Source organism: Poecilia reticulata, chromosome 4 (assembly GCF_904066995.2).
Source record: "Poecilia reticulata chromosome 4, P_reticulata-male-v2, whole genome shotgun sequence".
In the NCBI taxonomy this organism is placed as follows: Eukaryota; Metazoa; Chordata; class Actinopteri; order Cyprinodontiformes; family Poeciliidae; genus Poecilia; species Poecilia reticulata.
This window is the reverse complement of record NC_088833.1, coordinates 1,563,000-1,575,499: the sequence shown is the minus strand read 5'-3', so window position 1 is coordinate 1,575,499 and position 12,500 is coordinate 1,563,000. Positions and strand designations below refer to the sequence as shown.

The following is a 12,500-nucleotide window of genomic DNA, read 5'->3' as shown; positions in this document are numbered from 1 at the left end:
AAAGCAATGCTACTGCGGAAAGCTAATGCTACTGCGGAAAGCTAAAGCTACTGTGGAAAGCTAATGCTGCTGTGGAAAGCTAATGCTGCTGTGGAAAGCTAATGCTGCTCTGGGAAGCTAATTCTGCTGTGGAAAGCTAATGCTGCTGTGGAAAGCTAATGCTGCTGTGGAAAGCTAATGCTGCTCTGGAAAGCTAATGCTACTGTGGAAAGCTAATGCTGCTCTGGGAAGCTAATGCTGCTCTGGGAAGCTAATTCTGCTGTGGAAAGCTAATGCTGCTGTGGAAAGCTAATGCTGCTCTGGAAAGCTAATGCTGCTGTGGAAAGCTAATGCTGCTGTGGAAAGCTAATGCTGCTGTGGAAAGCTAATGCTGCTGTGGAAAGCTAATGCTGCTGTGGAAAGCTAATGCTGCTCTGGAAAGCTAATGCTGCTGTGGAAAGCTAATGCTGCTCTGGGAAGCTAATGCTGCTGTGGAAAGCTAATGCTGCTCTGGAAAGCTAATGCTGCTCTGGAAAGCTAATGCTGCTCTGGAAAGCTAATGCTGCTGTGGAAAGCTAATGCTGCTGTGGAAAGCTAATGCTGCTCTGGGAAGCTAATGCTGCTCTGGAAAGCTAATGCTGCTCTGGAAAGCTAATGCTGCTCTGGAAAGCTAATGCTGCTCTGCGCTCTTTGGGTTTAGTTTACGTGTTTCTATGTTTTTTGTATCATTGTTTTCATGGTACTCTGTTTTGTTACTCTTTGTCTTCCTCCGTAGCTAAAACAGCGCTTAGCTTAGCATGCAGCTAATAGTCAGCAGCAAAGCCATTAGGGTAAGTGGGAGGGTTGCTGTGTAACTCAGGGCAAGTATCTGTGGTTAGTCGTTTATTCGTTGAGATCAGCTGATATTTTCACCAGCAGAACAAAACAGAGGAATTAAACTTTATGCTCACAAACTGCAGCTGTTCCCTCCCTGCTTTAGCCACCTGCTTAGGAAACATGAAGACTTCAGGTGCCCAGTTCATTCAGATCTTCCTTTCATCGACGGACCACAAAGTGTTTAGGGCTGCACAGTGGCGCAGTTGGTAGAGCTGTTGCCTTGCAGCAAGAAGGTTCTGGGTTCGATTCCCGGCCTGGGGTCTTTCTGCATGGAGTCTCCATGTTCTCCCTGTGCATGGTGGGTTTTCTCCAGGTACTCCGGTTTCCTCCCACAGTCCAAAAACATGACTGTCAGGTTAATTGGTCTCTCCAAATTGTCCCTAGGTGTGAGTGTGTGTGTGCATGGTTGTGTGTCTCTGTGTTGCCCTGCGACAGACTGGCGACCTGTCCAGGTGACCCGTCCAGGTGACCCCGCCTCTCACCCAGAACGTTAGCTGGAGAGGCAGCAGCTCCTCCTGACCCACTGAGGGACAAGGTGTTAGAAAATGGATGGAATCTGAAATATCTCAAAGAAATGGAAGCCGATGCTCTTTTAGCTGGAGTTTGTAAGCAACCAATCCAGGAGCTGGGTTAGTTTTCCTTGGCGCTGATTGGCTGAACCCCATAACTGCAGATGTTAGCTTCTGTTAGCGCTGACAGTTTCCACTCTGTGTATTAAAGCATGTTTAGGTTTATTTGCTGTTTAAACTAATAAAACAGGAAGTTATGAGCCTTTTAGAGGAGATCTAAAATATTTTAAGGATTGATTGATTAATTGATTGATTGATTGATTGATTGATTGATTGCTTGCCGTGGGTTTATTGCACTGTAATGTTGCCAATAAGAAGCAACTCATCCAATCCACAGATTGCCGTTCAGAGTCAATTTAAATGATTTATATAAACTGATTCTGGTTTATTTATCTTTACGTTGAGGACGTCGAGGTTTCGCACTTTAAGGATGAGTTTAAACCGAGTCTGATTTACTGTTCTGGTGAGCAGAACCCCGGGTTCTGCTGAGACCGCTGGGTTCTGCTGAGACCGCTGGGTTCTGCTGAGGCCGCTGGGTTCTGATGAGACCGCTGGGTTCTGTTGAGACCGCTGGGTTCTGATGAGACCGCTGGGTTCTGCTGAGACCGCTGGGTTCTGTTGAGACCACTGGGTTCTGATGAGACCGCTGGGTTCTGATGAGACCGCTGGGTTCTGTTGAGACCACTGGGTTCTGATGAGACCACTGGGTTCTGATGAGACCGCTGGGTTCTGATGAGACCGCTGGGTTCTGTTGAGGCCGCTGGGTTCTGCTGAGACCGCTGGGTTCTGTTGAGGCCGCTGGGTTCTGTTGAGACCGCTGGGTTCTGTTGAGACCGCTGGGTTCTGTTGAGACCGCTGGGTTCTGTTGAGACCGCTGGGTTCTGTTGAGACCGCTGGGTTCTGTTGAGACCGCTGGGTTCTGCTGAGACCGCTGGGTTCTGTTGAGGCCGCTGGGTTCTGTTGAGACCGCTGGGTTCTGTTGAGACCGCTGGGTTCTGTTGAGACCGCTGGGTTCTGTTCAGACCGCTGGGTTCTGCTGAGGTCCGGTTCCGTCTCTCTCTGCAGTCAGATTTTCACCATGATTCAAACTTAGTATTTACTCAGCAGGCTAAATAATTAGCTTAAGATTTAGCTTATAAGCTAGATATTTAGTTAGCAAGCTAAATGGCTGCTAACTAAATCTGAATGTAGTTAGCTGTGCTAGATGAGTATTTAGCGTCGAGCAAAACATTTTATATCTAAATATCTTGAAAATTAAACTTTAAATATTCAACCTTCAAGCTAGTTATTTGGTTTGCTAATTAGCAGTTTTATAAATTATTGCTGTTGCTCTCTGGGTCATTAGACTCCATGCAGCTGGTTCCATCCTCAACGTGATGCTTGTCCTTTAAGAGCCTCTCCGGTTAACGAGTCGCTCCTGAACGCACCGTCTGCTGCTGGTTCTGCCTCAGGCAGCTGGATTTGGACCTCAGAACCAGTCGGGTCACATTCGGCTTCGGGCTGTTTCTGGTTCATCAGGTTCTGGTTCTGTTTGAGCTGAATAATCTGGATCATCTGTGGTGGATAAAATCTGCTGCCCAGGTTTCCTGTTGAACTGGAGTCGAACTCGTCTGAGCGAGAAGAGAAACTGATCCGACGTCGCGATAAAGTAAGAGCCCTTCAGCCTGCAGCGCTCGATGTGCTCTGACTCCGCGGTCCGCTTCATGCTGGAGGCCAGCAGTCTGGGCCTGACGGGTCCAAACGGGTCCAGACAGGACCGTTTGGGCCCGTTTGGGCCCGTTTGGACCGCTCTCTGAGGCAGAAGAAACACGACTTCCTGATTTCTGTCACGTTTCTCAGCAGAAACCTTTGAAAGGCGAAAAATGTTGATTTGGTTGAGATGTGGCGTCGCCATAACAACCGTTTCTGGACGATAAATTATGCGATAAACGATAATATTGTTGTTTCGAGGTCGTTTTCCAGAAACTGAACTATAACATCCTCAGCTAATGACAAACTTTACAAATAAAATCAGTGATGATGTTTGTGAAGAACTCTGAGCCTTTAGTGTGAAGGGTTCTTTATAAATAAAACTGACTGACTCAGCCGGTCGGTCCCGGCGGTCCGGTCTGCTCTGAGTCGGTTCGGTTCTGGAGCTGCTCTTCCTCTGACCGTGTGAACATTCCTGTCTCTGACCCCGGTGACCTTTGCCCTCATTAACGCCGAGGCTCCGAGCGGGGCGGGGAGGGGGCGCCGACGGATCCGCTTCCCTCGGACCGGGCCCTGAACAGAACCGGCCTGAGCGGGGCGGGGAGGAGGAGTGGTCTGGTGACGGACGCCCCCTGCTGGTCTGGAGGAGTTTCTGCTCTTTGCTTCGTTTCTCCGTTTTGCAGCATTTTTCTGTTTTTGTAGTTTTCATCATTCATGTGTTTGCATCTCGTTTCGCCGCTTACTTTGACTTTGCACCTGTCGGCCATCGTGGAAAACGGTTTCCTGGCAGGTTTAGCCATCCTGAGATCCTCCTGCAGGTTCTGCAGAACCTCAGTTATTCTTTACTTCCTGTCGCAACAAGAAACCACAAAATGAAAGTTTTTTTTCTGTTTCTCATCATAAATTCACCCATAAATGTATAAAATGTCATTTAAATCACTTCATTTCCACCATAAATTGTATTATCTGTGGTTTTCCAGTAAAACCAGGGATTAAAACTTCCCGTTTTGTTCCGATCCGGATGAAACCCGATGTTCAGCAGCCGGTCTCACGGCGCTGCTCAATCCTCCGCAGCCTTTAATCTCTGCTGCCATCATTAATAATTCATCAGTTTGACAGAAAACATGAGCCTCACACACACACACACACACTCCTACACACACACACACACTCACAGACACACACACACACACTCACAGACACACACACACTCTCCCCCCCCCCCTCCCTCTCTCTCTCTCCCTGTGTGGGGGAGGAGCGCTCTTCGTCGCTCTTCGTCTCCCATTCATTGCGATCGTCTGTCCGTCTCCTGCTGGCTCCTGATTGGCCGCTGCAGCAGAGAGAGAGAGAGAGAGAGAGGCGGTGTGTGATGAAAGGAAGGGGGCGGAGCCAGAGCGCGACGGCAGGCGAGGGAGGAACGCCACCGCAGCTCTGCTGGAGCGGCACCAGAACCCGGAGCGCTGGCCCGGCCCGTTGGCATGGAAACGGCCGCCGTAGCCGGCCGCTAGCAAACACCCGGCCGCAACTTTTCCTGTTTTCATCCCGGATCCCTCAGGAATCTGGTCCGGAGCGCCGCAGTAAGGCAGAGGGCGGGTCCGGTCCGGTCCGATGAATGGAGTCCCGGCTCCGCATGTCTGCTCATCACAACAAGCCGGAATAACAGGAAGAGGAGCAGGAGAGGATTCAGAAGACGAGACGAGGAGAAAACACCGGATCAGAACCGGGCCGGATCCGACAGATGGGCCCTTATGTAACTCCTCCCGGGCGATTTCCATAGGAAGCGCCTCAAGTCGGCAGGAAGACGGATCATGGACGACTCCAGCATCCTGAGGCGCAGAGGGCTGCAGGTAGGGGTCTCTGCAGGGGTCAAAGGTCAGCAGGAGGAAGATGAGGAAGATGCTCACTTTCTGAACGTGAGCTCTGAGATTCTGGTCCGGTGTCGTTGAGTCAGCACTCCCTCCTGCAGATCCAGGGTTTCTAAACACGCGGGGCGGGGGCCCAACCAGGAAACCAGGCAGCTGGAGCTGACCTGGATTATTTCAGACGAAATGCTTCGTATTTTTTACTTTAAGTCGTATTTTATTTTTATCAGCAGCTTCTGATCAGATATTGATTATATTTAAGGTTAATTTTCAGCTGAACAGCTGAGCGTTCTTCAGGACAGGAGATGTTCTCTAAAACCAGAACCAGCATCGGTACCGGTCCGATGCTCACAGCTGAGTTTACTTCCTTGTTGCTGTTTGTGTTTTGGGAGCGGCGTCATGGCGTCTGTTTGGTCATGTGACTGCAGCAGGAAGCTGAAACAGCTGATATTGGTGATCGGTTCATCCCTGACCAGAGATTCTGTTCACTGAACCAAAATTTCACTTTCACACAAAGTTGAGCTTCAAAGTTCTGTTTTAAATTATCTATTTATCCTAGAGAGGAATTAAATGTCGGCGTCAGAGTCGTTGATGACCTGCAGTAGCAGTCAGTCTTACAACCAATCTGAAGAGGCCTCTGACTGCAGAATGATGTAAAACTCTGGGCTGGTGCTTTTGGGCTGGAAGTTCATCCATTTTGTTTGCCAAAGATCTTCTATTGGCTGCTGGGTGGAAGATGCTCACTTGCGATTTTTTTGGGGGGGAAGTCAGATTATCTTTTCGTGTCGTCATTAATGCTAAAGATGGCCGCCGCGGCGCTCCGTTTCAGACGGTAAAGATGGCCGCCGCGGCGTTCCGTTTCAGACGGTAAAGATGGCCGCCGCAGCGTTCCGTTTCAGACGGTAAAGATGGCCGCCGCGGCGCTCCGTTTCAGACGGTAAAGATGGCCGCCGCGGCGCTCCGTTTCAGACGGTAAAGATGGCCGCCGCGGCGCTCCGTTTCAGACGGTAAAGATGGCCGCCGCGGCGCTCCGTTTCAGACGGTAAAGATGGCCGCCGCGGCGCTCCGTTTCAGACGGTAAAGATGGCCGCCGCGGCGCTCCGTTTCAGACGGTAAAGATGGCCGCCGCGGCGATCCGTTTCAGACGGTAAAGATGGCCGCCGCGGCGCTCCGTTTCAGACGGTAAAGATGGCCGCCGCGGCGCTCCGTTTCAGACGGTAAAGATGGCCGCCGCGGCGCTCCGTTTCAGACGGTAAAGATGGCCGCCGCGGCGCTCTGTTTCAGACGGTAAAGATGGCCGCCGCGGCGCTCCGTTTCAGACGGTAAAGATGGCCGCCGCGGCGCTCTGTTTCAGACGGTAAAGATGGCCGCCGCGGCGCTCCGTTTCAGACGGTAAAGATGGCCGCCGCGGCGCTCCGTTTCAGACGGTAAAGATGGCCGCCGCGCTCCCTTTCAGACGGTAAAGATGGCCGACGCCGCACTCCGTTTCAGACGGTAAAGATGGCCGCCGCCACGCTCCCTTTCAGACGGTAAAGATGGCCGCCGCCGCGCTCCGTTTCAGACGGTAAAGATGGCCGCCGCCGCGCTCCGTTTCAGACGGTAAAGATGGCCGCCGCCGCGCTCCGTTTCAGACGGTAAAGATGGCCGCCGCCGCGCTCCGTTTCAGATAAATTGTCCCAGTTATTAATAAACAATAGTTTTATAACTTAGTTCAACTTTTCTTTATAAAATCTGTTTTCTGGGAGCATCTTTGAATGTTTAGATTTCATTCAGAGATTTTGAATATCCAAAATCAAACAACTAAAAATATTTAAAAAGCAAATAAAATTCTGAAACCGTAAATAAAATGTAATATGAAGTTTCTCTCCAAAAATATCAATAATCAGAATCATTGAGCTCATGTTAATTTATCATTAATAAGTCAAAGCCAGGATCTGTCTGTTCCCGTTGGTTCCGCTTCCGAGGTTCTAATGGATCATCCTGCTGGTTTTATTTCTGCTCCTGGTTTCTCGTTCCCGGGTCGGTGAACCCGGAGCGGTTCTGGAGGGATCGCCTCCTCTGGAGCGCCGGCTGCCGCTGGTCGCTCACGTTGCTGCAGCAACATCTGGAACCAGCTGGACAGGAAGTGAGGCGTTCCGCCGCGGTCGGGCGATCCGGTCCAGGAGCGTCTGCGGCGCCGACGGAGCGATGAGGCAGAACATTTTGTTCTGGAAGGAGAGGTCCGGTCAGGACAGCAGGTTGGACCGCAGCAGGAACGTCCAGCTGCTGTTGACATCAGATCAGGTTGGATTCATTGGCCTCCTGAGGTCAGAGGTCACAGCCCCTCAGTGGAGGTTTACTTCCAGCCAAACAGTCAATCTGACCGACTCTCATCTGAGTCACTGCAGCAGCTGTTTCATCTGAAACGTCACAGAAAAAGGAAAATCTGAATTAGGCGACAGAGAGTCAACCAGAGCGTGATGTCATCAGATGTTGACGCTACGCATGACTGGAGTAAACAGGAAGTAGAGGCTGCCAACAGGAAGCAGAGGCTGCCGACAGGAAGTAGAGGCTGCCGACAGGAAGCAGAGGCTGCCAGCAGAAAGCAGAGGCTGCCGACAGGAAGCAGAGGCTGCCGACAGGAAGCACAGGCTGCCGACAGGAAGCAGAGGTTGCCGACAGGAAGCAGAGGCTGCCGACAGGAAGCACAGGCTGCCGACAGGAAGCACAGGCTGCCGACAGGAAGCAGAGGCTGCCGACAGGAAGCAGAGGTTGCCGACAGGAAGCAGAGGCTGCCGACAGGAAGCAGAGGCTGCCGACAGGAAGCAGAGGCTGCCGACAGGAAGCAGAGGCTGCCGACAGGAAGCAGAGGCTGCCGACAGGAAGCAGAGGCTGCCGACAGGAAGCAGAGGCTGCCGACAGGAAGCAGAGGCTGCCGACAGGAAGCAGAGGCTGCCGACAGGAAGCAGAGGTTGCCGACAGGAAGCAGAGGCTGCCGACAGGAAGTAGAGGTTGCCGACAGGAAGTAGAGGTTGCCGACAGGAAGCAGAGGCAGCCGACAGGAAGCAGAGGTTGCTGGTTCTGGAACGGCTCTGGCCCACCAGTGGATTTTGGCTTTAGCTAAAACTTATTCAGCAGATGTTTTCATTTCCCCGTTAGCCTGCCAAGTTCTCTTTGGACACCAGAACCCACGTCAAGCTGGCCATGAAAACGTTTTTGCATAATTGAGGAAGTTTTTTTCAGATTTTTCTTCTTTGAGCAGCCATTTCTAGTTTAATTTCTTACAATGTGCATAAAACATGGAAACAGAGAATCTGCGGACTTCTGCCCAGGTCCCTTTTGAAAATGAGATCTGGATCTCAATGCGGTTCACCTGGTTAAATAAAGGATTAAAAAAACATGAAGAATGATCCAGATCAGATTGTACCTCCACTGGCGGCGAAGCCCCGCCCCCTGGCGGAGAAGCCCCGCCCCCTGACGGCGAAGTCCCGCCCCTGGCGGTGAAGCCCCGCCCCCTGACGGCGAAGCCCGGAGAAGTCCCGCCCCTGACGGAGAAGCCCCGCCCCTGGCGGCGAAGCCCCGCCCCCTGGTGGCGAAGCCCCGCCCCTGACGGAGAAGTCCCGCCTCTGGCGATGGAGTCTGTCTCAGAGTTTTTATAAGAACTTATTAAGAACTTGTGTTTATTACCCAGTTTCTAACTGGACCCAGTTGGAAACTGGGTTCAGGTTTGAACTGGTTCCTGTGGTAACTGGTTCCCAGTCGGCCTGACGGCCGGACTGGTTCTGCTGCAGCGTGAGAAACAGGATTAGCCCGTCCATTCAGAGCTCCGTCTGCGCCGCGCGGCCCGAACAAAAGGCGTTCTGTTGGCGACCCGGTTCGACCCGGAGTCTTCATGGAGGCCGACTTCAGCCGTCTGCTTCCCGGTCGGCCCAGACTGGTTCTGCTGGGAGCTGAAATCAGCTGACTGCGTCGTTTCTGAACGACTGACAGGAGATGAAAGCTGCATCATCGGAGTTTCACTGGTTTAAACAAACCCGAGTGGATCGAAGGGTTTCCTGCTGGTTCTGGTTCTGTTGGATCAACATCAGCAGCAGAGTTTTCCACACTAAATCCTGCTGGTTAAAATAACCCAGTTAGTAACCAGTACTGGTCCCGTTGGGTCAAACCCACCAGTGTTTCAGAAACGGCGCCCCCTGGCTGCAGCGGTTTTTAAACCCTGCTCAGCATCGCGCTGCTTCAATCTGCCTTCAGGTTTCCTCTGAACACGTCCAGGTCCGGCGGTACCGGAGCGAACGCGGCCAGAACCGCCTCTCCGGTTCTGAGCCTGTGAATCGGCCCAGTTAAGGGGAAACGGTTAAATGTTCCTGTGGGATTAGGAGGCATTAAAGCGCCGGCGCTGCTGGGACCGGGCCTCAGTCCGGGCCGCAGGTCCGCCGCGGCCCATGGCCAGCCCGCCGGGGCTGCAGGTTGCCGTGGAAACGGGCCGGAACGGGAAGCGCCGGCGGTCGGTCAGCTGGTTTGGCTTGAGGCTGAACATCATGCAGGAGAGCAGAGAGGTGAGGAAGACGAGTCCAGAACCTTCTTCAGAACCGCCAGGCTGCCAGGTCCGTCTCCTGACGTCCTGTTAAAGTTTCACCAGGTTTATTCGGATTAAACGGTCAGCATATCAGCGGTAAATGATCAATGTTTCTCCAAATATGATTTTACTCGTGAATAATTTATCCGGTTTTTGCTCTCGGTTGAATGTGAACATGATAAACTGTCGCTGGCTGGAACAGTTTCTGCCTCTGGGATTTTACCCAACTGGTTTGGTTGTTGCCGTTTCCGAGGATGAACTCTGGAAGGTTTTAAACGTCACGCGGCGCCGCCGGCAGCTTTTCTCTTTAAATGTTCTTCTGAAGCAGCGGAGCTGAAGGATGACGGCAGGGCGATGTGTGTGGAGGGGACATCAGGAGAGATGCTGTCTGGGTCCAGCAGCTAGGAGACGTAGCAAACCGGCACCCAGTGGAGCGCCTGCAGCGCTCTGCTTTCTGTTCTGCAGCACAGGATGAGTCGCTGAAACATTGTCGGCGTTCAGGTGTGACGTAGCAGTTTCTGCTTCAGCCGTTTCCTCCTGTTAGCTGCGTTAGCTTACTTCCTGTTAACGAGCCGTTCAGTGATGTAAGCCTCATTTTCCTCCACATAATCACTCTGGGTTTTACGTGAGCATTTTTTAGTGTAGGATCTGGATATTAACGAGTTAATTTTGACATTTTAGATGGATTTAAATGCAGTTAATCACTTTTGCTTCATTACATATAAACGCTCGGGTCGGAACCTTTGTGTTCCCGTGTTTCTGGTACGACCGTAAACTCGACGCTCACAGGAAAAACCCGCCGTCTGCTTCCTCTGGTCATCCAAGTTCCTCTGAAGCAAAAATGATTGTTTTTTCCACATAAAAACGTCATTTTCCGATAAACATCAAACATTTCCTGATGCTGTGTCATCATCCATATATGGAAGCGCTTCCTGTTTGTGTTTGGCGGTGCATTTATTGTGAAAGTCGGCACAAACAGCGGCTTGGGGTTCATTTACCTTTAAACGCTGCAGGGATTGAGACGTTTCAGGTGATTAGAGTTGGATAGACTCTTGTTTTTGACGTTTTTCCTCCTGATGAAACGAATCTTTGGTTTTATCGGCCACATCTGGAGCTGAGTGGATTCCTTCGTGTTTATCTCGGCGAAGCGATTTTCTCCCGCCTGCCTTCATGCTGGATCCTTTCTGCCTGAGGAACGAATCTGTGAAGGAATTACCCAGCATGCCTTGCAGCTGCTCTGGCTTCCAGCTGGCGTTTGGATCGTCCTGCAGCTGGAATGATGGTGGGCGATCGGCGTCCGGCTGGAACAAACGGCCGCCTGTTTTCCTGACGGGTGGGTGAAACCGGAATCCAGTGTGGGAATAACCCGGCGACGTTCCGGAAGGAAATATTTCTGATCCGAACCAGAACAGAGTTTGATACCAGCAGGGATACGAAGGATCTGGGATTAAGCTGCTTTATGCTTCCTACTTCCTGTATGAGGATATAGATGAACTTCCTGGAGACGCCAAGACGAACTGGTCAGCCAATCAGAAAGCCACAAACTGTCACATGATGAAAACAGCTGAAAACAGTCTAGGGTTTTTCTTTAAGCTCCTTTAGACAATAAATGAACTAAGCTTCAAATATGTGTCAAACTGCAGTAACTGAGGCTGTTTCACATTTTAAACGATACTAACATTTATTAGGGATGCACTGATATGAAAATGGGGCCGGTATTAATCTCGCTGATTACCGATATTTACCAATATTATATATATTTCACTACCTTTGGGGGAGGCAACAAGATAGATAAATATGGGCTGTTAAAATTGGCCGAGTTTTATTTATCGGACCGATACCGATGCATTAAATAATCAATAATATCGGACCGATACCGAAGTGTTAAATAATCACTAATATCGGACCGATACCGAAGTGTTAAATAATCACTAATATCGGACCGATACCGATGTGTTAAATAATCACTAATATCGGACCGATACGATATGTTAAATAATGACTAATATCGGACCAATACCGAAGTGTTAAATAATCACTAATATCGGACCGATACCGATGTGTTAAATAATCACTAATATCGGACCGATACGATATGTTAAATAATGACTAATATCGGACCAATACCGAAGTGTTAAATAATCACTAATATCGGCCGATACCGATGTTGGTGCAGATTTATCGTTCCTCCCTAAAACTGACAGCTGATTCTGAAATTATTTCTGGGTTTCTAACAGATGATAGTTCAGCCCAACAGCCAATCAGATCAGATCAGATGCTTCTGATGCTGATTATTACTTTGACTAGACCCAAGATCCAGGAAAACCGTTTAAAATAATCTGTAGTTGAAAGGAACATAAAATCTGAGTCATGTTGAATTAAGATTTTTCTTGTTGAATGAGAAAAAATGGACAGAAAATCTAGTTGCTAACGTATCCTAGCCAGCTAGCTCGCTGGGATACGAGCTAGCTGGCTAGCGTTGCTAACGTATCCTAGCTAGCGAGCTAGGATACGTTAGCAACTAGACGTTAGCTGCTCCATCTGGGTACATTGGCTGGACAGCGTTTGTCTGTACGACCCAGGAGGACCATCCTCTATATTTACAGGTTATTTGTCTCAAGGTTTATTCAGGCTGGCATTTAAAGCTCTTAGACTGAAGGACGTTGGCAGCACCAGTTTCTGCTCTGCAGGCGACATGAGAGGAACGTTTATCTAACGCAGGAGGAACTGCCAACATAAAATCGTCTGCAGAGGAGTCTGTCTGCAGACAGGTGGCGCTCTGTCTGGGACCGTTGAAACAAAATGGAGGACGGAAAAGACGGGTGGATGTCTCCGTCTGGTTCCGCCTGCAGCCGTTAGCTTGATGCTTCAGCGGGAACCGCGGCTCCGTCAGGCAGCCGGGTTCCTGCGTCTCACAGGAAAAACATGAGTTGGATTTTTCAGGTTTGCTCCCTGCTGATCTGGGATCAG

At 50.5% G+C, this 12,500-nt stretch overlaps 1 protein-coding gene and 2 long non-coding RNA genes across 17 annotated transcripts in view; 1 reads left to right on the top strand and 2 right to left on the bottom strand.

Moving 5' to 3' along the window:
- The window catches only part of LOC145551362 (uncharacterized), a 6,358-nt gene extending 2,054 nt beyond the window's left edge, over positions 1 to 4,304 (bottom strand). The window contains exons 1-2 of the long non-coding RNA XR_014087160.1: positions 3,857 to 4,304; positions 1 to 2,483 (exon numbers count right to left, since the gene is read on the bottom strand). The exon at positions 1 to 2,483 is cut by the window's left edge and continues 1,861 nt beyond it. This is a non-coding gene — a long non-coding RNA (uncharacterized LOC145551362). The remainder of the gene's footprint in view (positions 2,484 to 3,856) is intronic.
- mast2 (microtubule associated serine/threonine kinase 2) overlaps positions 1 to 12,500 on the top strand; it is a 91,270-nt gene that overhangs the window by 16,603 nt on the left and 62,167 nt on the right. For 2 of the 15 annotated variants that reach the window (XM_081605887.1, XM_081605884.1), the window contains exon 1: positions 9,382 to 9,510. The exons of 11 other annotated variants lie outside the window; for them this stretch is intronic. In XM_081605887.1, the coding sequence (XP_081462013.1) occupies positions 9,397 to 9,510 (114 nt within the window). In that variant the 5' untranslated portion in view covers positions 9,382 to 9,396. Of the gene's footprint in view, positions 1 to 4,490; positions 4,961 to 9,381; positions 9,511 to 12,500 lie in introns of those variants that run through there. 2 more of the 15 variants (XM_081605885.1, XM_081605888.1) reach the window with 2 other exon arrangements.
- Positions 6,725 to 12,500, bottom strand: part of LOC145551363 (uncharacterized) — a 9,607-nt gene continuing 3,831 nt past the window's right edge. The window contains exon 2 of the long non-coding RNA XR_014087161.1: positions 6,725 to 7,374. This is a non-coding gene — a long non-coding RNA (uncharacterized LOC145551363). The remainder of the gene's footprint in view (positions 7,375 to 12,500) is intronic.